Consider the following 27,062-nt stretch of genomic DNA (forward strand, 5'->3'; position numbering starts at 1 on the left):
TCAGATTTAAGCCCTGAAGCGCCCAGGGCGAGTGTCAATCAGTGCCTCTTCGTCACAGAGTGGGTTGTGGTCAGCAGTCTCACTGACCCCACCCCACTCTGTGACGAGGCTGGGACTGCTGCCTTCCCTCATTGGCTGACCTAAGGTCAGCCAATGAGGGAAGGCAGCAGTCCCAACCCTCCTGGGTCCTGGAGGCTGAAGGTAAGTGTTTGTGTGATGTTTGAAATTGAATGTTTGGTGCACACGTGCATGTTTGAATGGTATGAGTGTTAATGGATGTGCATGCGTGCGTGTGTGAAAGAATGAGTGTGTGTGATGTTTTAAAATTAATGTTTGGTGCATGCGTGCATGTTTGAATGGTATGAGTGTTGTTAATGGATGTGCATGCCTGCGTTTCTGTGTGTGAAAGAATGAGTGTGTGTGTGCTTCCCGCCCACCGCCCCTCCCTCCTAAAGCTGCCGGCCGCCACTGTATTTGAAAGCTATCTGTGGTAGTATCTTCATAGGTCAAGCGGACTCATTTTTTAACACAATTGTATTTTGTTTGCATTTGAAATATCCTGCTTGTGGGGATAGTAGAACTTAAAGGGACATTTGTTGTGCGGTGACAGAAAAGCACGGGAGCAACTTGGGCCTGACTAATATGTTTGGGGTTGTTGGAGGTAGAGAGAGCTGCTGTGGAAAGAAGGGGTCAGTGAAGTTTATGACGTCACCAAAGACATCCACTTCTCTTCACTCATGCAGGGGGCGGGGCATGAGTCTACAGGAAAAGCCCTGGTTAGATGGATTTCATTCTTACTTGCATAATCCCTAGTGTTCTCCCATTATCTGTTGCAGAATTGTGACCCAGCGTCAGTAGGACTGAACATTCACCTTCTTTAGGTTTTGCGCTGCATTTCTTTCTGTATGCATGTTGACTTTATCCGAAAAGACTTGTGTTTTTGAAAACATAAACTAGTTTTTCTTTCAGATGCTTCTATGCTAGTACGTTTCTCTCTGCTATGTTTACTTTGAATGGTGCCCAGTTTATTGCAATGAATACATTATACACCCCGATTATGTCATCATACTGCTTCCTTATGCTGCGTCTTTCCAATGTTTGGTCTCTGTTATACAAGTATAATTCATCAGCTGATAGTTCTTATCCATAGTCTGATAGGCTTTAAAAGCACAGTTCATAATATTCAATGTTCCTCTAATCAAGCTTTGGCATTTGACATAAGTGATTTGGGTTTAGCATATACCAGGAACGCGGGCATCTTAAAATTGTTTCCTGTACTCTGTGTCACCCTGAAGATTACATTGGAGAGTTTTTTTTCAATTAAAACTTGACCATGAAGGTGAGAAAGCAGTGGACTTAGCAATTTTTAAACCTGCTTCCTAAAGTATTTACACCTTTAAGAAGGCGTTTCTATCTGCAAGGACGGGGCGGTGACTAGCCAATGAGCTGTTTGTTCGAACTAGATCCTTTCTCATCTCTCACTCCTCCTCCAGAAGCTTTGCTTCAACATACTCCCTCCTCCTGCTCAGACTTGGAGCAGATGAACCGATGCAGACCGGGTTCTACAGTCTACGAATCAGCGGTGAACGTCAGGACCTGTTTATCAGCCCACCCCTTCTGCACTATCAGCGGACACTACAAAGTAAGCTCCAGAATCAGTAAAGGGGTAATTTACTGTCCAGAATGAACACCCGGAGCTCCCGGCTGCCGTGGAAGTGGCATCTGCTGTGCTTCGTCTCCCTCTGGGGCTGGGTCTCCGCTCAGCTCCGGTACTCGGTGCTGGAGGAGGCAGAGCCGGGGACAGTGATGGGGAACGTGGCTCGGGACCTGGGGCTGGACGCTGCCGCTGTGACTGAGCGCAGACTGAGGCTGAGCTCCGAGGGCAGCACACGGCATTTCACCGTCAGTCTGGAGAGCGGAGACCTGGCTGTGAGTGAGAAGATAGACCGGGAGAGCCTGTGTGGAGCCAGCCCCGGCTGCACCCTGACTGCGGAAGTGGTGATTGAAAACCCACTGGAGCTCTTCCGCCTGGAAGTGGAGGTGCTGGATATCAATGACAACTCGCCCACCTTCCCCACCGCCGACCGAGTTGTGCGGATTGCAGAATCCACTCCTCTGGGAACTCAATTTCCACTAGAGGCCGCTATAGATCCAGATGTTGGAAAGAATGCCGTCAAGGATTACAGGCTGAATCAAAATGAATACTTTACACTGAACTTAAAACGTCTCAAAGACGGGAAGCTTCTTCCCTCGCTGGTTCTTGAAAAGTCTCTGGACCGAGAGAGCCAGGAGCAGCACGAGCTGATCCTCACTGCCGTGGATGGGGGCAGCCCCGCCAGATCCGGGACAGCCCGGATAACTGTCACTGTCCTGGATGTGAACGACAACGCGCCCGTCTTCAACCAGTCTGTGTACAAAGTGAAACTAAGAGAGAACGCACCGGTGAGGACGACACTGATCACACTCCGCGCCACTGACAGCGACGAGGGACTCAACGGCTATGTTGAATACTCATATGAAGAGCACACTTCGGATGAAGTTCGTAATTTGTTCTATCTGGACCCCAGATCTGGGGAAATTTGGCTACAAGGAGATGTGGACTTTGAAGAAACTAACATACATGAAATTCATGGCAGAGCCGCAGACATGGGGACACCGCAGCTGGAAGGTCACTGTGTCATTCAAGTAGAAATAGAAGATGAAAACGACAACTCCCCAGAGGTTGTAATAACGTCTTTGGCACATTCGGTCCCAGAAAGCACGCCCATTGGGACAGCAGTTGGGCTGTTCAGAGTCAGAGATAAAGATTCCGGACTCAATGGGAAAGTTCACGTGGATATATCACCCGATCTTCCATTTAGGATCAGATCATTTGAAAATCACTACTCGTTGGTTACAGATGGAGCTCTGGACAGAGAAATCAATCCTCAATATTATATTGAACTGATGGTCACAGATTTGGGGACACCCCCGCTGCGCACTCAGAAAACAATCACCCTCAACATTTCAGACATCAATGATAACCCCCCGCAGTTCTCGAGTCCTTTCCTCGACGCCTCCATCAGAGAGAACAATGAACCAGGCGCTTTGCTCTGCACCGTGTCCGCCTCCGATGCTGATGAAGGAGAGAACTCTCGCATCACGTACTCCATAGCAGAGAAGCGGATAGAGGGCTCCCCGGTCTCTTCCTTCCTTTATATCAGCTCCAACACCGGAAGCATCTACGCCCAGCGCTCCTTTGATTATGAGCACGGGCAGGTGTTGCACATTCATGTTATTGCAGAAGACGCTGGTTCTCCAAAACTCAGCTCCAACGTGTCTGTTTTCATTTATATTCTGGATGAAAATGATAATGCCCCGGTGATCGTGTACCCTGTACCCTCAAGAGAGTCCACAGTGGAGCAGAGGATTCCTCGGATGATCCCAGTGGGTTACTTGGTTACTAAAGTCACAGCAGTGGATGCAGACTCTGGTCACAATGCCTGGGTCTCCTACAGTCTTCTGCAGAGTCCAGATCCTGCTCTGTTTCGAATTTCTCCCCAGACCGGAGAGCTGCGCGCTGTCAGAAGACCTCAGGAGACGGACAACCTCACCCTTATACTTATAATTGTAGCTAAGGACAATGGGGAGCCACAGTTATCCTCTACTGTCACCATCCTCCTGTCCCCAGAAGATGATGTCAACGTGGTCAATCCTGCATTTCACGACTTCGACAAAACTCCAGTAGAAGACTCTGATATTACTTTGTACCTCATTATATCCCTAGTGGCCATCAGTGTTCTGTGTCTGTTCACTTTCATATTCCTCTCTGCTAAATGCATTTTGGGAGGTAATCGCATCACCACTTTGTGTTGTTGTATCGAACAGACACAACCTTGGGATTTCTCCAAGCAGCCCCACCATACTCTTCAGATGAATGCGGATGGGTCTTTATGTTACGCAGAGGTCAGCCTGAGAGCAGCCGATCCCCTGGATCAGGGGCCCTACAGGACCTGTGTATCCCAAGGAGATTTTTCCTTCATGAAACCGCTGAATTTTCCAGAACTTGAAGATACCGTGAACGAAATGGATCCATTTGTGTCTGGTGTGGAAAGATTGAACGACCCCATTCAGGTGAGATTAGGTAGCAAGCTAAATTGATTGCCATAGCCAATTAACATAATAATCTTGGCATGTAAGTAAAATATTCATGTTTTGGGATCGTGTATTGCAAGCAGCCAAAGATCGTTTTCTAACAAGTTCCATTGAATCCGTATAGTTCACCCGTATTTGTAACTGGAATATGTGTATGTATTTTGGACCATTCAGAAGCTTGTATCTGCAGTTCAATAAACGTGCATTTGTAAGGATAAGTGACATTTTTATACTTTAAGTTACTGTAGTTGTTAATATTTTAGCAAATGCAGTAGCACCAGATATATGTTTGTGCACTTCTGATTTTAAGTGAAACATTGCGTGGTAATAATCATATTGGGTTTGGTCGCGCGTTTTTATTTTGCAGCGGCTGTGTAATTACTCATTTTGGCAGAAATTATCATTTATCTCGCTTAAAACGTCTCCCGCACTCGTGCTGCATTGTAGTTTGCTGTAAAGGTTTGGTGTGATTTCCATCTTGCATTTGCCTTGCTCATGGTGGTGTAAGTTTGTCACGCATACAGTGCTGTGCTGTTCCTCTGTGGGACAGATAAGGGAAGTCCGGCTTAGGCTCACATAGACACTGCTTGTAAACAGTAGCATTGTGTTTCGGTTCCTTTAAGTGCAGAAAGCGTAGTTTGGTAGGCCAGTGAGCCAATCGCCGGTTCCGTTTCATCTGCGGCTCAGCTTTCCCTTTCGATTTGGCCCTCCTCAGCGCGACGCATCCTGCTCTAACTTCACAGACGCGCGCAGCAGCGGAACCCACGCCGCCACTGCTCATCTTCTTATTCTGGTGTGCAAAGGGCTGCGACGTGCACACCGCGAGGCGCGCAGATGCACAAGCATGACCAGACAAGTGCTGGATTAGATGTGCCTACATATGTTCACTTTTAACGCCGGGCTGTGCTGTGCTTCTTCACAACATGATTTATCTAGTGTGTAGTAGTGAGGGACATGGCATTTGGGAGGGGGCTTACATATTTGGCTTTAGTAGCATCGCAGTAATGTCACGAATGTAATATCACCTGCATTTCTACAGTAGGAAAGATGCAATTAAATTGTCAGCTGCTTAACTCTAGAAAAGATCATCTTCCCTGGGAGCATTAAAAAAAAAAGGTTGCCAAGGCTGCAGGTTATTTGTCTGGGCAAATTGATTACATGTGAACTGGACTCCCATACTACCTCCCCCCCCGACCCCCCAACCCCTTCCCTGTGTTAGAAAAAAACATTGCGCGCGCGCACTCACATCCCATGGCACTCGTGTCTTATTGGCAATCACAGCAGTTAAAAGGTAGGGCGCTCCTAAAATCTGCCTAAAGAATACTGGATTATGTAGATTATTTAACACGTTAAAGACCATTGCTGTAGTTTGGTTTTACCACCCGATCACCCCTTGGATGGTTTTCTCGGCGATACAAATATGGTTAAAGTGCGGAAGTGAGTCAAGGTTTGTGCCGTCTGCCGTGCAGTGTGGAATGTTCACCAGGGCCCCCTCCGTGCGGGCGCCGTCCGGTTTCTCGCAGCGTACAGGGCATGCGGCTGCCCGACAGCAGTCGTGTACTCTTTTCTATTGTATGTGAGGGTCTGCGCTCACGTATTAAAGCAGCCGCCTTGCTTTCACTTTCGGTTTCCACTCCCACTGACGCCTTGCAGCTCAGCGGGCTCCCAGCTCGCACAGCGGCCGGGCCATGCTACTGCTGTGCACATCACTGGCGGTGAAGTGATTGGCATATGTATGGCTTCTTTTCCAATATTAGTGTTCCTAACCCCCTCAAATACGAGACTCGCCCGATTGGCAGCGTTGTGCCTGCAGGTGGATGGAACTCCCACTCAAGACATTAAAACAAAGACAGTGGCCTGAATGTTAAAGGGGTCTCTGTTCAAAGTATATAGGTTGCTTTCACAATAACAAGCGGAATCCAGATCCCACATAACGAGTCCAATGTGTACAGTGTGTGAAGTCTGTTACCTCTGTAAACAATTATCCCAAAGTTCGTGGAAGGAGATGTCAGCCGATGCTTCAGTGATGTATGCATGATATACTGCACGGAGCTCTCTTTTTCAAGTAGCTGTAAAAAAAAAAAAATAACCCTGGAACCCCGTTGGGGGTGCAGTTAACCTAAAAAAAACACCCTAGCCGAAGAAAACGGGGAGCCACCTTTATCCACAATTAACATTGACCCCCTAACTGGCAGCACCGACGTTACACTATCCAACGATAAAAAAAACTCCTCGCCCACTGAGTATGATGCAAACTGGTAAAACAGAGTTAGATTAACCGGGCAGTGAGTTACTGTTATGACGGTTCTATGTTTACAAATGTCTACATAGTTACAGCTAGATGACGTGACACATGTTGTGGATATTTGTCTTGTTCTTCTGTTATTTTGGTGACCTCAACTCTGGAGTTCAGTTTGAGATAGATAGCAGCTAACTGCGTGAAAGGGGTGAGCACAAGTATTTATCAACCCGACACGTGCCTAAGGCTTCTTGGCACTAGGGAAGCATAGTTCACCAACAACGAGACCAAAACACAACCGTTTTTTTAACAAACATTGTTAAAGGGCTGTCCGTTTAGTGAGGTGATCTGAGCAAATGGTGGCTAATTGCAAATACAAAAGGACATATGTATTTTTTTTATTTATTTAAAAAAAAAAAACATTTCAGTGTTCTCAATGATGGTGCCTCCTGCTTTAATACCAAATGCATAAAAAACGTTTTAAGTATCACTACAGAACTCTTAAGCAATGTGTGCCCAGGAGCAGTACTATTGGAAAGCACCATTAATTCAGTTACCTTACCAGGGCCCAGTTGGCTGTTGGGCGGTCGGTTTCTGCGACTTGGTGGCGGTAAGGAGTACGGTCACTCCAAAGAGAGGTCTCTTAGTGTGCGTTGCGCTGCACGAGGCTGCACGTAGTCTCCACTGGCAGGCCTGGTAGCACTGAATGCTGTGAAGGGCTGTCACCGATGCGTTTGAGAGGTCATATATCAGCGCCTCCAATAGGGAATAGGGAATGCATTGACGTTTTTGAAGCGAGTACGGTGTTTTTCTACAGTTGCGCCTTTTTTGTTTTTGTGCCCGTGCTTTCGGCTATCCGGTCCTACTTCTCTCTTCCACCACGTCTTTAATTCTCCACATTTAATGCGACCCTAGCATCTCGCATTTGACTTATTTCTTTAGTATTTTTCGCTTGTAGCCTCCTCTACCCACTGCTGGTAAAAACATTACTAATGGCGCAGTTCCACAGGTATAGATGCAGGTTGTAGGAATCTCTATAAAAAAGAATGCTGGAAAAAAACAAAATCATCTTAAAGTGTTCCCAGTTCATTAACTCGCACGTCAGTCAGGAATGCGATAATTTGTCACAAGAGAAACCACGCCCTGGCCATCTATTCGTAATATTAATTTAATGATGTTCACGTCAGTATATTTCTGGCTAAAAATTATTAAGTATAGAGAAATAACCATTACCATCAGTAGCGCTTTCCTGCTGGAAACTCTTGGGGGCCCACGGGTTTCTCAGAGTTTTCGGCCATACCTTAGAGGCCAGACACATTAGGAGCTGACGTGGCACATCCAAGAACGGCGTTGTTATCAACTCTTGAATTGCTTGAAACATGCCAAATTTGCGAATGTGTAAAATGAGCGAGGCTCGGCGCACTGCGCTCCATCTAAGCATCCCGCTTTATTGTTCCCTTTTAGTCCTTGTTGTTTCTACACTCCTGTGCACACTGCGACACGTTACTGCTACAAGGTTGACAGTCTTAATTGTTAGGTAACGTGTAAATTGTGTATTTTTTCTTCTTTCTAATAGGGCAGACTGTGGTAGACCCACCGAGAATTAATAAATGGATGAAATAATTGTGGGCGGAGGGGATAGTCCATTGCCAGTGGGAGTGAGGTGGTTGAGACAGTGTAAACTGCGGAAGGGGCAGAGACCTGTACCTTGGCTTAAACTCTATCAACTTCCAAGGGAAGAGAGTACCGACTGCTGCCACGTGGGGGCGGTGTGGAGGAGAATGTGACAGGCCATGGGTCAGTGTGGGATGAGCTGGGGTTACCAGAGCTTTGTCGGCATGTAGGAGGGGAGCGACAGGTATCTGCAGTAAGTGATTGTCCAGGAAAGCTGCACACGTGTGGATGTAGTTAGGAGGCCTTTCTGCTGAAGTGATTGGCTTCAGGATATAGAAAGGTTGGCGAGAGAGGGGGAGGAAGAAAAAGAGCAGAGAAAGACGTGAGAGAAAGGGTGGGGCGAGAGCTGAAGGAGAGAGTTGGCAGGGATAGCAAACCTCTGTGAGGTGTGAAAACGAGACAAATACAGGGAAGTGCAGTAGCCAGGATGTACAGCAGTGGAATGAAGGCCAGAGCCGGAGAGGAGACCCCGCGAGAGGGTATTAGCCTGTGGTTCTAGCCTCCATGATCACTCTAAACACACTGACATGAGTTCACTTCTGCACGCAAAGGGGCGTCTTACCAGGCACAAGCAGGCGCCCATACATTATGTAAAGTGAATGTTAATTATGAGGTTATTCTTGGCAAAGCCGGGCTTGCTTCCCCTGATGGCGTTCCCAGCCCACGTCTGTACACAAACTGTCGGGCGCTTGGCACGGTCCTCGTGCACACACTGGTGCGCAGTCTGTGCATCTCTGGCGCGTAGGTGGTGCTGCCACTGGCTGGCCGTAGGAGGATCTCCTGGCCAATGAGCAGAAATGCTGCGAGGGGATCTGGTCGTCCCCCCTCTCGCTTTCCTCCCCCTGGAGCTGCGTGAGTCAGCCTCCGCCCCCTCCCCAGCTCGCAGGCAGAGAGCTGTTCAAGCGTTCCCTACTTTGAAGTGGCTCTGGAGCGCTCGGGGACGGTGGCACTTGTTTGGCAGCTGGGGTCCTGCACTTTGGGACTCATTCTCCCCGGGACTGGACTCGGCTTACCCCAGGAGAGATCTAAGTGGCGGATTCCTAAGACATGGAGCCCCGGAGAGGCCCGAGGGTTTGGTGGTGGCAAGTGGCGTGTTTAACCTCTCTGTGGGGCTGGGGTTCCGGGCAGATTCGCTTCTCGGTGCTGGAGGAGGCAGAGCCGGGCACAGTCGTGGGGAACGTGGCCCGAGAGCTGGGGCTGGAGGTGGCGGCCGCCTCCGAGCGCAGGCTGCGTCTGAGCACCGAGAGCAACAGGCAGTACTTTGCGCTGGACCTGGGCAAGGCTGATGTGCTCGTCAACGAGAAGGTGGACAGGGAGCACCTGTGCGGCTCCAGCGCCAGCTGCCTGCTCTCTGGGGAGGTGGTCATTGAGAGCCCCCTGGAGCTCTTCCGCCTGGAGGTAGAGGTATTGGACGTGAACGACAACGCGCCCAGCTTCCCCACTGCCGAGCGCGTCGTGCGCATTTACGAGTCGGCTGTGGTGGGGTCCAGGTTTCCTCTGGAGAGCGCGCACGACCCGGACGTGGGTACCAACGCGGTGAGCGGCTATGCCCTGAACTCGAACCAGTACTTCTCTCTGAACGTCAAGAAGCTGAAAGATGGCAAACTTCTCCCGGAGCTGGTGCTGGAAAGAGCTCTGGACAGGGAAAGTCACGAGCAGCACGAGCTGAGCCTCAGTGCCTTCGACGGGGGCACGCCAGCCCGATCCGGCACTGCCCGGGTAACGGTCGTGGTTCTGGATATAAATGACAACGCCCCCTCCTTCGATCAGCCAGTGTATAAAGTGAGTGTGAGAGAGAACACGCCGGCCGGCACGCTGCTAATCCAGTTAAACGCCACTGACACGGATGAAGGGTTGAATGGGGACATTGAGTACTCGTATGAAGAGCACACCTCCGGTGCTGCGCGCGCCCTCTTCTCCCTGGAGCCTCTGACAGGCCACATCCGGGTGGAGAGTAGCCTGGATTTCGAGGAATCAGGGGTGTACGACATTCACATCAGGGCGCGGGACAGGGGGGTCCCGGAAATGGAAGGGCGCTGTCTGGTCCAGGTGAACGTAGAGGATGCCAACGACAACGCCCCCGAACTGCTGTTGACTTCCTTGGCCACCTCGGTCCCAGAAAACACCCCGGTGGGCACAGCCGTGGGGGTCTTCCGGGTGAGGGACCGGGATTCCGGCCAAAATGGGCAGGTGCGTCTGGAAATCTCACACCCTTCCTTCAGGATCAAGTCTCTGGGTAATCACTACTCGCTGGTCACGGGGGAGGCCCTGGACAGGGAGAGCGTGTCTCAGTACACCATTGAGCTGGTGGTCACAGACCTGGGGAGCCCCCCTCTCCGCACACAGAAGACAGTGGTGGTGAACATTTCCGATGTCAATGACAACTCCCCTCAGTTCTCTCACCCCTCCTCCAGCGCCCAGATCAGGGAGAACAACGAGCCAGGCGCGCTGCTGTGCACAGTGTCTGCCTCGGACCCGGACCAGGGGGACAACGCTCGTATCACATACTCTATAGCGGAGCGGCACCTGGGGGGCTCCCCCGTCTCCTCTTTCATTTACATCAGCTCCAACACCGGCGAGATCTTCGCCCAGCGCTCCTTCGACTACGAAAGTATTCAAATTCTGCAGGTCACTGTGGTCGCAGAGGACGCTGGGAGTCCGAAGCTTGGATCCAACGTGTCCCTGATCATTTATATCCTGGACCAGAATGACAACCCCCCCGTGGTGCTGTACCCCAGGCCCTCCACGGAGCTCACACTGGACCAGAGTATCCGGCCCTCTTTCCCCGTGGGGTTCCTGGTCAGCAAGGTGACAGCCGTGGATGCGGACTCGGGCCACAACGCCTGGCTGTCCTACAGCCTTCTGCAGTCTACGGACCCTTCTCTGTTTCGGATATCTCCGTACACCGGAGAGCTCCGGGCTGCCAGGAGCTTCCAGGAGAGAGATAACCTAACACAGAGAATCCTCATCCTGGTCAAGGATAACGGGGACCCCCCGCTGTCCACCACCGTCACCATGCTCCTTTCACTGGAAGACAGCATCCGGGAGGAGAGCCCCAGATCTCGCGATTTCCATATCAATCCCAGGGGGAAATCGGATATGACTCTCTACTTAATCGTGTCTTTAGTGGCCGTGAGTGTGCTTGCACTGATAACTTTCATAGCCCTGTCGGCCAAGTGCATCTTGAAGGATAACACTGTGTCCTCTGGCTGCTGCTGCCCGGAGAAGCCGCAGCCGGCAGCCTTTCCCCAGCAGTACCACCCCACACTCACCCTGAACCCAGATGGCACCCTGAGGTTTGTGGATGTCAATGTGAGGCCGAGTGACCCCCTTGCCCAGCGCTACGGGACCTCTCTGCCTCCCGAATCGGACACAAGTGAGTTCACATTTATGCGACCCCTGAACTTTCCTGAACTCAGAGAATTAGTGAATGAGACGGAGTCTTATGTCTCTGATCTAGATGGGTCAAACGACCCCAGCCAGGTGAGATGGTAATGTGCCATTGTTGTCTCAAATATGATTGTAGCTCGCTGGCTCAACGGGCGCCCATGTTCTAGGCCACGAAGAGCGTCACTGGACCAAGAAGTAACGCGGTTGTGTAGTCCTTTGCTTTATAGCCGAGAGGTCACTTGGACGCAGAAGAAAGTGTTGGTAATAACATGGTTACAGTCGGAGCTGTGTGTTCTTGCCAACTGATGCACAATATCGTGTGTGTGTTTTGGTTGGTGCACTAAAACGTTACCCCCACACCTGCAGTATATATAAATGTTGTACCACGCTGGTCAATACAATGTGCAGTTGTTGTATTTCACTTTCATTCTCACCAGCACTTTACAAAAACGCCATCTTATTAGATGTAAAGGGGTGCGTTAGTATTTTTAATTGACAACGTTATTATTAACACACAAAATACTATCCATTATAGACGGCTAACATCTGGGGTTTTTTGTTTGTGTGTTATAGTTTGGGTTGTTTGTCGAGGTTGATTCGTTTTAAAAATACACTTTACATTTGTGCAGTGTTTTAGATGTCAGCTTAAGTAGCATTGCATGCACGGGCATACAGATGTTTCATCTTGTAAAGCTGCTTATGCTGAATGGTGGCCATGCGATAGTGCTGGGAATGGGGTTAAGCCTGTCTGCTCTGCAGGGTTTTAAACAGTTGTTTTTGAGGATTTAAATTGCGTCAAATGCCAAAGAATCGCATGCACTGTCACTTAAAGACTGGTGTTGAGATAGGCCAGATAGCCTTCCCTGGCGACCCCTTCCTGATCAGTGAGCTGTGATGACATCATGGATATCCCCATCACGTCAGAAGGTCTTAACCTTTAGCAGGTGGGAACCTGAGGTCAGTTACTGTAATGCTTCTGTGATAAAGCCAGGACCTGGGCAGCAAACAACCCCTGCCGTCCTTTCAATCACACCCGAAAACGTGCTACTGCACGGGGGTTCTGACTCCATCTTTATTCCCATGTGCCCACTTTGTAACTAAAAGCATGGCATTGTAGGGCCTCCTCAACCGAACCCTCACTTCGCTTAGGATGCCCTGCGGCCCTCGTCCCTGGACTCTGGGGGTTCTGACTTGCATCTTCCCTGACGCGAGCTGGTTTCAGGAAGGCGGGTGGATGGCAGCAGACGGTGGCAGGCTGTTATTTGACGGGGAGGTCGAGGAAGTGGGAATGGTCGGGTAATTACTGACGCGTGCACTGAATGGAGAGACCAGAGGTGAACGCGTGCGTGTTATTTCACGTAGAAAGTCCGTGTTAAGCCCACGGTTTCTGGAGAGTCTTGCACACGGTTTAATAACTTCAGTACCTCTGTTGTGGAACCTAGAAGATGGTGAGGCTGGCCTGAAACAAGACTTCCGGTCCGTTGGTGCATCGTGTGTGTAAATAACACTGCGGAAGTGTGCGTTAAATACATCGGCGGAAGCATGCCCTGCTTGTTGGTGCGGCATCGTGCGTGCACAACAGTCTAGTCTGTTGGGCATAAGATTTGGGAAATGCCGCGGTTGTTGATTGTACTCGAACAGCAAATGACACGGGCCTTTTGTGTATCGGAAGAGGGCACGGGTTAAAAGGGAGACCTCTGGTTGGATAGACGGCGGATGACTGGACGGTAAACACTTCATCTAAATGTGTGTGAGCTTGTTTCAGGCAACATTGCACGCTAATATGTGTTATTTCATGAAAGAAGCAGAGCGATCACGGTCATCAAAACTAAGTAAGACTGTCCTTTACGATGGTGAAAGGGGGGGGGGCAGCTCAGGGGACTGGGGCTCGCAGCACTTTCTCACCACCAGCTGGAGTGTTCGTCTAAGAGAAGAAAAGAGACATCTTTGTACGAGGCTGCCAATTGAGGGCTACGGTCACAGCTTCGCCTTTGCGTGTAAACAAGAGCCCTTTGTTGTGCGTGCTCTGTGCACGGCCTGTTTACTGGTTGATTTCCGCTGTGGGGACATTTGCATGCATGGAACTGTGAATTTAAATAATTTGATTACAGCCACGCATAGGAAAATTGCACAAATAGGACGGGCACTGCCTTGGAGTGCATCTTAGAGATGTCTTTGAAGCTTGCCAGCGGTGCACATGGCATCCTCGCATGCACCACTTCCCCGTGGACTCCACACAGTAATATATGCAGCACTGGGTGTGCGCGTTACAGCTTCGAGGAGTCAGTGCCCTCTACTCCAGGCGCGGGACCCACCCAGTCCCACGCATCCACGATATAGAGGTAACAAGGCCAGTCTAGCACCTGTGATTTCAGAAATGCAATTGTGTGGCACAGCCTAGTTGACTGGTTTGCTTCTCAGAGGCGTGTCTCTCTAGTAACTGAGTATAAAGCCAGTGTGCAGGCTGGAGAGCCGCCTTAATGAGTCTTTGGATGAAGGAACAGCATCAAAGAGGGCAGCTGTGGTGATGTGCATCAGATGTTAACAGTGACCGTCTTTGCAGGTGCTTCTCGCTCCTGTGTGATCTTGGCCACGTTGGTTCCTTCCTTAGCCCTTAGTATATACTAAAACGTATTGCCAAGGTGCAGACTTGCTTGGATATCTCGATGCATAGGCTTCAAGTTCTCATTGAAGACATGATTACGGAGCATCCAGTTTTTGTGTGTGTGTGTATATACATATATATGTATATAGAGAGAGTGCAGTACACTAATTGCCATTTTTGAGTCATGTATGGAGGTGCCAGGACTATCGAGAGGTGAAGCCTCAACCTTGGGGAAAGGGATGAGGGAGCAACACAAAGCACACAGGACGGTAGGAGGGGAGCCTCACACGAGGTAGAGAGCTAGAAAACACATGCACTTTCATGTAGTGCTTCAAACTAAAGAAAATAGTAGTTTCCTAAATGTGAGCAGTGGAGGGATACATGCCATCCAATGAAAAGGGTAGTAAAGAGTCTGTACCCTCTGGAACGGATGAACAAGAAGTGGAGGAAAACAAGATGGACAAGGAAATCACTGACTATAAAGTAAGCAAAGAAGAGTGACTATTCTGCTAAAAGATAGCTACTAGGTGAGAGCTAAACATTATCATGGTCTGCTGTGATTTACAGAGGGATCAGTGCCGCTTGACTACAGTGTGCCAAACGTGCCCAACAGAGTAGGGTTTTAGATGCGCTGACTTCTAAGTGTATTCATTTGTAAACAAATTGTTTTGGAATTTGACACCTTCTGAAAACAGATGTCTTGCAGGCTGCTGTATCTCTTTTCTTTTCCTCCCCACCCCCCAAGCATTGCCCTCATTAGCCTGTACGTGTCAATGGCAATAGCCACAGTGAACGCTCAAGTGCAATTAGGCAGACAACATATTTGTTTGAGTCGAGGCAAATTGTGAATTCCTGGATTGGATAACACCAAGTGCTGTTATTACAGCATTTAGAGAAAGGTTTTAGTCCTTCATAATGCATCACATTAATGACGCATGATTACTGGCATTTTTATTTCTAATATTATGGGCAACCTGATGCAGTTATACCACAACAAAGAATTAAAATGTAAAATATACACCTTTTCCATCTGCCTTTTGCTTACTACATAAAAATGTAAAATTCTGCATAATGCATATCGTTTCAAGAAAGGGCTCTTGATATTGTAGTAACAACAATCTTGTTACTTTAGCAGCAATACTACTACTAATAATAATAATACCCATTCTTCACCTCTATAGCAAGTATTGTAATAGCAACAGCACAATGAACTCTCCTCCTGCTATTACTTCTACTACTCATTGCCCCCTACACATAATAACAATAACACTATTTGTATAGGTGTATTCATAGCACACTCTTATCATTAGTAAACAGAAAACTGTCATGAATCTCACAATTGTTTTACTACCAACCTTAATGGTACTCATTTTACACTACTCATAAGGATGCACAGGAGTGGTCATGCCCTGAGCTAAGAGGTATCTCAGAATTACCTATTTCAGTGGTGCTCAGTCAACCCTGCCCAGGTTCGAACATGTGAGCCACAGGTTACAGATTCCTCCCCACACTCTTTGACCTACTAAGGTATGTTAATGCACCTATGGTACAATTTGAGATCACTTGTGATATCCACACCCTGGGGTTATGAGAGATGCAAGCACCACTGAAATAGGTAATGGTGAGATTCCAGTACAGGTAGACACTTCTTAGCTCCGGGGCATGACCGCTCCCATGCATTCTTCTTAGGTAGGTAAAATGAGTACCGTTAAGGTTGGTAGTAATATTCTCTCAAATAAGAATCATTGTGCAGTATAATTGTAAAATGTAAAGCAGTACTAAAGGTCTCTAACTTTGAAAAAATCCTGTTGGACTGGGACAGAGTCAGCCACTTGGCACTTGAATTAGTAGCATTGAACATAATAATATTACAGTTAGCATTGTCCATGGCAAGCCTGCACCTCTGAAGGAATGAAGTGATGGGATACAGTCAGTAATTAGTCAAGCATGCTTCACAAATCCTTTCATCCTTCTGAAATGTCTGATGACTACCACCTTCAAAGTATGTAATACTGTATTAGGAAAACAATTTTAGTACAGTACGCAGAGATCACTTCATTGAGGAAGTTAACAGACAAAAATACTTGAGTGCCTTTTATTGCAACAGTCCTTGAAGCATTTAGCCCTGTATTTGACACTTTATATTAGGTGAGTGAGTAGCAGAAGGCAGAATCTGTTCCAGTCTTGCCACATTTCTGTGTACACAAATGATTTGCGCAAGCAGCTAGTGTTACCAATGTTTCTTCCTGAGTTAGAAAGAAGTAGGGCAGAGTTTCATACATGTCAACATTTTAGACCAGATTTTGAAACAAATCATTGGGAGGATGTATTTTTACCCATTGACTTCTGTTGAAACCGAAGCAGTTTTAGGCGGGAGAGAGCTAACATAAAGTCAGTCTTGTCTTTAAATGTCGGAGTCATCGGAGTCGGATCTGTTGGCACGTATGGGATTTTAAAGATTATGACTCTAGGAAAATTCAGGAAATTCAGTCTCTGTGTGAACTGGTGAACTGGTTGAAACTAGGCCCACTGCTGATTTAAATGAAGAACTCAAGAGTATTGTCCTGATAGTTAAAAGTCTGGTTGTTGGCGAATGTAGTAATTAATCCTCATAAACGTAAAAATCATGACCTTTGCATGATAGATATAGTAAAACAAATTGATTTTTATGAAGTGCCAAAAACACATGGTGGCAGAAGGTAACGACAAGTTTATGTAGCAGTTAAAGATGACATTCATTATGTGTTAGTGCTTCTGTGCGTACCTATGCCTTAAACCCCAAGGAACTCCCTAGAAGGATTTGCAGAGGGTTGTTTCCAAGATTGAGGTGTCAAGGGTGTGATTCATTTAGAAATCTCTAACGTGTAATTCCTCTTTAAATAATTAAAAAAAAATATTTTTAACTCCTGACAATTTGGACAGCATGCCCATTTATACAAATCTAGATACACCTCCATAGAGCACATATTCAAGAAGTATAAACATTGCAGATCTTAATGGTAGTGTCTCTCATTTTTCTCAGTGCTGTCACAATGTCTTTACTGAAGAAAACCATGATAAGGTTCTTTGTCAATATTCAAGAGTTGATTTTGAGGTCAATTACTGTTGGTAGAGTGGAATAAATTATGTTTTCATTAGGTTAAATTAGAGGTGAAATATTAACTTCCAGGATGTCATGCTGAAAAAGCTACATTTTATGTGATGACTATCCACCACTAACAACACCTTGATGTAAAGAGGTGGCTGTTTGTAATCTGTTAGATGGAGCCTACTTGGTTGAACAGAATGAAAGACGTCCATTTATTGGTTGAAAATCATAGAGAGTGGGGTGCAACTATGGGGGTATGCATTCATTGGCAGACAAGAGGATTTAATTTGGATGAATTGGTTGTTGTTTGGGACTAAAGAGGAAAATCTGCCCAGACCTTGCCATAGTGTTTTGGGTTGCTCTTTGTGGTCCATGGTGTTGAACACAGCTGAAAGATTTACCAAGCCAAGAGGTACTTATTTCCAAAAAGGTCCAGGGTCATGTCAAGTATTTGGAAGGTGGCCATCGTAGTACCATTGCAGAATGTGAAGCCAGATTAAAAGGATTGGGGCAGGTTGTTAGTTAATCCATGGTTAGAGTTGAATGGCAAATTGTTATGTTGCTGTGGAATGGAAGGTGCAGTGGACTTTCTGACCTTTTATGTCAGCATCCTTTCCATCTCCACTGTAAAGCCCTGCTCTCAGTTCTGTATCCCCAGTCACCCATCTCCTCTTCTGCACCATATTTAGCATGCAATGCTTTGTAAGTAGTTCATGCTATATAAGCCACATCATTAGGCTACCTGCCTGCATGCATGGAGAAGTAGTTAATTGGCTAAGCAAGGGTTCAATTGTATTTCTCTTAAAGAAGTAAGAAATTAATCTACTTTGATGTAAGAAAGAAAGGTGACTTGAGAGAATAAGTTATCAGAGTCTGTAAACAAGGCAAGTGTTGCCAGGGGAGGTTTTTTTCACAGGGAGTGACTTTGCAGGTTGATAACCTTGGTGATGGTTTCTAGTGTCAGGGGCGGCACCTTCGCTATTGCAAGGGAGCGTCACCCCACTGGCTGTGCCAGAAGCAGATAAGTAAAATGATAGATCGTTTCGTCTGCATCTGGCCTAGACAGCAGGGCAGGGCTGGGCCACGGGAGGTGGGATGAGGGGAGAGGGCACCTAAGTGCGCATGTGTGTTTGCCCGGCTGTCTAAAGCCGGCCAAACACACATGCGCACCTAGGTTTCTCCAGTCTGGCTGCGTACACAGCTGGGCTGGAGACACTGCGCAGACCGCAGGGCTGTGCCTGAGCGGCAGTCACTGCTGCTCAGACCAATCCTGGCACTGCTTTCATTCAAGGTTTTGCATGAATGTAGCACCAGGATTGCTGGGGAGCCTGTGCTAGTGTCCCAGCAGTGAATGCTGGGACACCAGAAGAAGAGGAGCGCGAGGCAGCAGGGACGGAAACAAGGTAAGTTCTTTTTATTTATTTCTTAAATTTGAACCTTGCCTCTGTTTCCCCCCCTCCATTTGCGTTATGCGGCAGCTGCCGCTGTCTAGTGTGAAGGGTGGAAGGGCACCCCATTGATGGGTATGGTGAGGTGGGGTGTAAATTAGTATAGAACTGTTGATTTATACGTCGTATTTTAACCACATCTTGCTGATTTTGCCAATTAAAAATCTGATGGTGGCTGTAGATGTTTGAAGTGTAAACCAAATGTAGGAGGAAAAAAGAATGGCTTTCTCATAGTTGCCATATATTGCTTAATGTGCACTAATTCAAGACAATGCTATGGAGTACATTATTAGCTTCTGAGTAACGTAGAAGTGCGTTATGTTTTTGTTATGATTGTTCATAACGTCTTAAGCAATTTCATTTTCATAATGTATATGTTTGGATCGATTTTCAGGCCTAGTTTTACAGGGTACTTTGGTCTGCTTGTTTGACCAAAGGGGCATAGCTGATCATGAATTGAATAGAGCCTATAAGAAGATTTATCGCTATCATCTGTTTCTCATTTGCCTGACATTCCTGTATGTCTGTTTAGTTTCCAATCCCCCAAAGGCCACATCAGTTACACTTAATCTCATAGGTGGTCATTACAAAACAAAGTAGTTATTAATCAGCTAGAGATTGAGTTGAACTGATTAATAAATACGTAAATAAATTGTGAAGGAACATGTGTATTTTATAATTGTTTACAGCTGGGTCTAACTTTGATGAAAATTGACACATATAACGTCAGAACCTCATGGTATACCGAGTTACAAATGAGGGTTATTTTTACTTCTTCAATTGAAGCCACAGTGCTTACTAAATGCAAGAGAACATTCTTTGCATTTGCCAGTAAAAATGCAAGTGACATTTTTTGTCTCAATTCTGTGCCTATATTTTCATACTATTGTCATCTCGTACTTCTTTAAGTAATTACGTTTTCTGTAAACCTTTACAAAATGAAATATTTACATTGGTCATTCATACTCTTATGTGTCATATTAGTACTTTATAGCATATAAGTAAGTGCCCCTTCAGTGGTTTGTTCGCACCTTAAAATGGACACAGCTCTAGAGCGTACAGAACGTTTCATATCTATATCTACCTGTGTGTGTGTGTGTGTGTGTGTGTGTGTGTGTGTATATATATATATATATGTTTGATGGCATGTGTAGCTGCAGATACACATATGCTGTGCATATGTCTGCCATCTAGTGTTAGGCTCGGAGTGTTACAAGTTGTTTTTCTTCGAAGAAGTGTTGTTGAGTCACAGGATCGAGTGACTCCTCCTCTTCGGGTCCATTGCGCATGGGCATCGACTCCATGTTAGATTGTTTTCTTTCCGCAATTGGGTTTCGACGTGTTTCCTTTCACTCCAGTAGTTTGATTCGGAAAACCTTGAAAACGCGTCATTTCTCGTCGGTATTGTTTTGATTGCGTTACACCTTCGATCCACACTTTGGTACCATCGGAACAGACATTTCTACTCGCCCTTCGGGGCGCGCGTGCCCAACTCGGGCCTGGTCGGGCCGACCACGTGGAAGCCTCATTGATCGGACTCGATTACGGTTCTGTCCTATGTGCCACGCTAAATTCCCCTATACAGACCAACACCTCGTCTGTAATCTCTGCCTTTCCCCCGACCATCAGGAAGAAAATTGAGAGGCCTGCAGATCCTTCCGGTCGAAAAAGACACTTCGGTACAGAAGAGCACGGAGGCTCGAGATGGCGTCAAAAAGCTCTGAACATTTCGGCATCGAAGAGATCATTCAAACCGCATTCTCTGTTCGAGGATCCGACTCTGACCAGGATTCTGAGGAAGACAGACCGGTCACGGCAGGACAGCACGTGAGTACGCCTGCCCCTGTACCATCTAAGCCCAAACAAAAGGCCCTGGAGACGCCATTGCCGGAAGGCCATGGCTGGACCCGAAAGAAAACGCTCGGTGACAAACCCACCAGCTCGGCACCGAAGAAGGCCACCCCTCCGAAGCCATCGGACTCGAGCTGAAGCTCCGTCTCCGAACCGAGCAAACACCGCTCTTCTGAGTCCAAATCTTGAAAATCGGTTTCGGAGCCGAAAAGACCTAGTTATACTGAGGAGCATGGATTTTCAAAAACACTTAGAGAAAGCCATAAATCTACTGAGGAGCACTCACAGATGCAACCAGTCATGGAAGTAATGGATGAAAGGCAAACCAGGATTCATATCCATAAAGAAACTGGCAGAATTTTAACTGCACCTCCTCCAAAACCAAAGAGGAAATTAGCCTTTCAGGAGCAATTGGACACTACACAGACGCCAGCTAAAGTGCCAAAAACAAAAGAGAGACCTCCACCTCCTCAATTTTCTCCTCCTTAGTCTCCTCCTCACTCTCCACATCTACATATCTCTCCTTCTACCAGTTCTACACCTATGCAGTCACCATCACACTCATTTGATTCGCAGCAGGACAATGTGGATCCATGGGATCTTTATGATCCAGACCCCATTCCGGACAATAACCCAGATTGCTAACCCTCTAAGCTTTCACCACCAGAGAATAGTACAGGCTACACTCAAGTGATAGCTAGGGCGGCAACATATCATATTGTCACCATGCACACTGAGCCATTCGAGGATGATTTCTTATTTAATACACTCTCTTCCACGCATGCAACATATCAGTCGCTCCCTATGCACCCCGGCATGCTAAAACATGCTGGCCAAATATTTAGCGAGCCTGTAAAGGCAAGAATAATTACTCCTAGAGTAGAGATGAAATATAAGCCACCTCCTTCCGATCCTGTCTATATTATCCAGCAACTACCTCGGACTCAGTAGTGGTAAGCGCTGCCAGGAAGAGGGCAAACTCACAGTCGTCAGGTGATGCACCCTCACCAGACAAAGAGAGTAGGAAGTTTGATGCTGCAGGAAAGAAGGTGGCATCTCAGGCAGCCAACCAATGGAGAATAGCCAACTCACAGGCGCTGTTGGCTAGATATGACAGGGCCCATTGGGATGAGAGGAAGATAGAATTCGGCATCTCCCCCAAAGAACAGCAAAAGAGGACACAGCAGATAGTGGAGGAAGGCCAAGCCATCACTAACAATCAGGTCAGGTCTGCCCTGGACTCAGCAGATACAGCGGACAGAAGCATCAACACTGCTGTAAGCATAAGGAGGCATGCCTGGCTTAGATCCTCGGGATTCAAACCTGAAATCCAGCAGGCAGTGTTGAATATGCCATCCAACAACAAACAGCTTTTTGGCCCAGAGGTCAACACTTCTATAGAAACAAGCATTTACAATGCATCGGGTCTCGTGTTTGCTCATGTTAGAGCTGATTGCGTTGTAAACTCCTAACCCGACTTTTCACCTATCGGGCAAAAGTGCATTTATGCACATAACCCGAAAAAGTGAAATCAAGTACGTAAAGCGCTCGACTTCTGCCAAGCGAGATCGGGCTCGTAAATTAGAGAAAAAAAGGCCACGAGCCCGATGGAAAACAGCGAGCCTCGCATGTTTTCTGTACTTGGTCGCTGCGCTGGAGGAGGGCTAGCCACCGGAAAAGGCATGCCATAGGCGTGCCTTCGACTAATGAAAGCAAGCAGATTTTATCAGGGAAGCCCACCAACCAATAAAAAACACTGATGTGAAGTTGACAGGGCTCCAAGCCCTTTTATAAATACAAAAGAGTCTCCCTGCGAAACGCATGCGCGAGCGCATGCAACGCAGGCTCGACCCTAAAAATGCGGAAGGATTCAGACACCGCAAAAGCCATGGGTGCACTATACGCCACAGAATACAGGGGATCCTTTTGCAAACCCTAGTTTAGAGGTGGATTTAGAGCCCAAACTGCAGAGGCATCCACATCACAGCCAAAAACGGCCTACCAACCTCAATACCAACGAAGTAGTTTCAAAAGCACGTATAGAGGCCAGTACCCCAGAGGCAGGGGAAAATATCAAACACCAAAACAAGTCTTACAACAAAGTAAACAGTGACTTGTGCCATTCCGTTCCAACCCACACCTCCCCTGTGGGAGGAAGACTGCAAATGTTCCACAACAATTGGCTAAACATTACCACAGACAATGGGTGTTATCAATTATCCGCAATGGCTATTGCCTAGAATTGATACAAACTCCACCAAACTTTCCACCAAAACCACACAAGCTATCCACAGGCCATATCACTCTGTTACAGGAAGAAGTCAAATCTCTATTACTCAAACGAGCAATAGAATCCGTGCCACAAAATCAAGTAGGGATGGGAGTTTACTCACTGTATTTCCTCATTCCCAAAATGGATGGCACCCTAAGGCCAATATTAGATCTCAGAACCCTCAGTCTTTACATCCTGTCAGAACACTTTCATATGGTAACCCTACAGGATGTTATCCCACTACTTCAGCAACACGATTTCATGGCAACATTAGACCTCAAAGATACGTATTTTCATATACCCATCCATCTTGCGCACAGAAAATATCTCAGGTTTGTCATTCAAGGAAAGCACTATCAGTTCAAGGTGTTACCCTCTGGAATAACAGTAGCTCCAAGGATATTCACAAAGTGCCTAGCAGTAGTCGCGGCCTACTTAATAAGACAAGACTTGCATGTCTTTCCATATCTAGACGATTGGCTAATAAAATCAAGCAGTCATACCCAGTGTCAAAACCATGCGCATTATGTAATATAAACCCTACACTCGCTAGGGTTCTCAATAAATTACCAAAAGTCACAACCACAGCCTGCGCAAATACAACAGTATTTAGGGGCAATACTAAAAACTCAAAAAGCGCTTGCAAGTCCAAATACGCACAGAATACAAGCATTCCAGAATATAGTACCACAAATACAGGCAGGTCAACAGTACACTGTCAAATTTATCATGAAAGTATTAGGTATGATGGCATCATGTATTGTAATTGTTCCACATGCAAGACTAAACATGCGGTCCTTGCAACAGGGCCTTGCACAACATTGGTCACAAGCACAGGGTCAACTTCAAGATCTAGTGTTGATAGACCGCCAAACATACCTGTCCCTTCAGTGGTGGAATTCCACAAATCTAAACAAAGGACGGACATTTCAAGACCCTGTGCCTCAGACCATAATTACAACAGATGCATCAATGATTGGCTGGGGAGCTCACCTCAACAATCACAACATTCAAGGACAATGGGATGCCCATCACAAACAGCTACACATAAATCACTTATAGTTGTTAGCTGTCTTCCTAGCACTCAAAGCTTTTCAGCCTCTCCTTATTCACAAGAATGTCCTGATCAAAACAGACAACATGACCACCATGTATTACCTAAACAAACAAGGAGGGACACATTTGTCTCAACTCTCCCTCCTAACTCAACAAATTTGGAAATGGGAAATACACAACTGAATTCACCTGGTAGCACAATACATTCCAGGGATACACAACTAATTAGCAGATGTTCTCAGCAGAAACAGACACACGAGTGGGAGATTCACCCTCAAGTACTTCAAAAATACTTTCAACAATGGGGAATACCAGACATAGATCTGTTTGCCACCAGCGAAAACGCAAAATGCCAAAACTTCGCATCCAGATACCCACATCCCCTATCCAAGGGCAATGCTCTATGGATCAATTGGTCAGGGATATTTGCTTACGCTTTTCCCCCTCTCTCACTCATTCCATTTCTAGTCAACAGATTGCGTCAAAACACACTCAATATGATACTCATAGCTTCAGCGTGGGCACGTCAGCTGTGTTATACAACACTATTAGACCTGTCAGTAGTACCACACTCCAAACTCCCAAACAGGCCAGATCTGTTGACACAAAGCAAAGGGCAGATCAGGCACCCAAATCCCAACACACTCAATCTAGCGATTTGGCTCCTGAGGTCATAGAATTTGGGTATTTACAACTACCAACTGAATGTATGGAAGTAATTAAGCAAGCAAGAAAACCCACTACTAGACAGTGCTATGCCATCAAATGGAAAAGATTTGTATATTACTGTCAATCTAAACAAATTGCCCCTCTTTCAGCATCAATACAAGATATTGTATGCTGTTTTCTTCATTTACAAAAATCAAATTTAGCATTCTCTTCCATAAAAAAACATCTCACTGCAATTTCCACATATTTGCAAAATATACAGCACAGCTCTTTATTTCAAGTACCTGTTATCAAAGCCTTCATGGAAGGCTTAAAATGCATCATTCCATCCAGAACACCTCCAGTTCCTTCGTGGAATTTAAATATAGTGCTTAACGCGACTTATGGGCTCACCATTTAAACCTATCCACTCATGTGGAATGCAATTCTTAACGTGGAAGGTTGCCTTTCTATTCGCAATTACATAATTGTGAAGAGTTAGCGAAATTCAAGCTTTCACTATTGAAGAACCGTTCATACAAGTACACAAACATAAAGTCATACTACGAACTAACCCTAAATTTCTTCCAAAAGTAGTATCACCTTTTTATATCAGTCAAACAGTGGAACTATCAGTCTTCTTCCCACAGCCAGATTCTGTGGCAGAAAGAGCTGTACATACATTAGACATTAAACGAGCTCATAACCATTCAGTAAAACTAAACAGCTATTTGTAGCTTTTCAAAAACCTCATACTGGTAACCCTATTTCAAAACAAGGTTTAGCAAGATGGATAGTAAGATCATCCAAACATGTTACCTTAAAGCCAAAAGACAACTCTTAATTGCTCCTAAAGCACATTCCACAAGAAAGAAAGGTGCTACAATGACCTGCTTAGGAAACATACCAATGGCTGAAATACGTAAAGCAGCTACTTGGTCAACACCACATACATTTATTAAATACTATTGTGTAGATGTTTTAGCAGCACAATAAGCCACAGTAGGTCAAGCTGTACTAAGAACATTATTTCAAACAACTTCAACTCCTACAGGCTAACCACCGCTTTTATGGGAGGACTAACTGCTTTGTAGTCTATGCACAGCATGTGTATCTGCAGCTACACATGCCATTGAACAGAAAATGTCACTTACCCAGTGTACATTTGTTCGTGGCATGTTCCGCTGCAGATTCACATGCACCCTCCCACCTCCCCGGGAGCCTGTAGTCGTTTAAGTTAAACAACACTTGTACTTATGTAGATATATATATTTGTACATATATATATATATATATATATATATATATATCTTTAACATTCCATTAGCATGGACATCTCTTTTCTTCATACCCTATCACTCCTACCTTACCCTCTGCTGGAAAACAATCTAACATGGAGTCAATGGCCATGGGCAATGGAGCCGAAGAGGAGGAGTCACTCGATCCCGTGACTCGAAAACTTGTAACACTCCGAGACCAACACTAGATGGCAGACGTATGCACAGCATGTGAATCTGCAGCGGAACATGCCACAAACAGATTTACACTGGGTAAGTGACATTTTCCATATATATATAATACTCTTCCTTGTGAAATGACTTACGGGAATCCAAAACGACATCTTGTGTAAAATTTTCCTTTGCATCTGTATTTTCAATGACAGTACTTCCTACATCTATGAATTTGAACCCCCAGAACTTGTTGTCTCAGGCCTTTCTCACCACCGTATTTTGGGATGGCACACGTTACATGTTGTTCTATGAAAGACAGGATAGATTCATCACTGTCTGTTCCAAATTTGGATGCATCTTTTATCCATAACAGCATGTGAATATAAGGAACACCTCTTGCTTGGTACTCTTTACGCCAAAAGAAATCTGTTACTTCACCAACAGAAGGATTTGTTTTGTGGCAGAGGAAAGACATGGCTTAAAACCTGTGATTAAAATATCTGCAAACATTAGCAGGATCCAAAGAGCAATGTTCTCCAGCTGTTTTCATTTTGATGTTTGAGTTCACTTCTTTAAAAAAATTCAAGCTGATCAATCCCACACATGCTCAGCACAAGTTGAGTGTCAGAAACCAAGTAGGTTTCCTAATATGCATTTCAGCTCGCCATGGCAATGATACCAATACTCATTGGCACCACAATGACATGCCATTAAATTAATCAAATTGTATTCCAGCTTTTCGTCCCTTCCTGGAACTTTGTCAACAAATTCCCTTGCAGAGAAATTTTGCAGATGAACTCCTGTCTCTAGAATATGGTTTACTGCATAAGATAGTCTTGACAAGTCACTCTCATATAATAGATGGAATATATAGGTAATACTCTGGTGAAACCTAGAGTCCTCTGAATATAGACTAGTTGACCTGTATTTGGCTGCTGGTATTTCTACTAGCCGGTCATCATACCGACCGCCTACTCCAGTGGAAAAACAGATGTGGAAAACTGCAAGCTTCTAAACTTTTCTCCCACACACTCTTGGGAGCTACTTTTGCTTGTTTCATTTGAAAGAGATCAATAGCATCACCAATAACTTATTTAGAATGGAGAGGATGGGAACTGTAGTGTTCATAAATTTCTTCTGATCTGGATCGATTCACCTTTTCATTCTGACCTCTTGATGGCAATGTTTCATCCTCCATATGTGTTA

The 27,062-nt window shown here is 46.1% G+C and overlaps 1 protein-coding gene across 43 annotated transcripts in view; it reads left to right on the forward strand.

Moving 5' to 3' along the window:
* LOC138245662 (protocadherin gamma-C3-like) overlaps nt 1–27,062 on the forward strand; it is an 830,748-nt gene that overhangs the window by 686,044 nt on the left and 117,642 nt on the right. Inside the window, exon 1 of one of the 43 annotated variants that reach the window (XM_069199449.1) lies at nt 1,551–4,113. The exons of 40 other annotated variants lie outside the window; for them this stretch is intronic. In XM_069199449.1, coding sequence (XP_069055550.1) covers nt 1,684–4,113 — 2,430 coding nt within the window. In that variant the 5' untranslated portion in view covers nt 1,551–1,683. Of the gene's footprint in view, nt 1–1,550; nt 4,114–8,716; nt 11,531–27,062 lie in introns of those variants that run through there. 2 more of the 43 variants (XM_069199447.1, XR_011194157.1) reach the window with 2 other exon arrangements.

Source organism: Pleurodeles waltl, chromosome 7 (assembly GCF_031143425.1).
Source record: "Pleurodeles waltl isolate 20211129_DDA chromosome 7, aPleWal1.hap1.20221129, whole genome shotgun sequence".
In the NCBI taxonomy this organism is placed as follows: Eukaryota; Metazoa; Chordata; class Amphibia; order Caudata; family Salamandridae; genus Pleurodeles; species Pleurodeles waltl.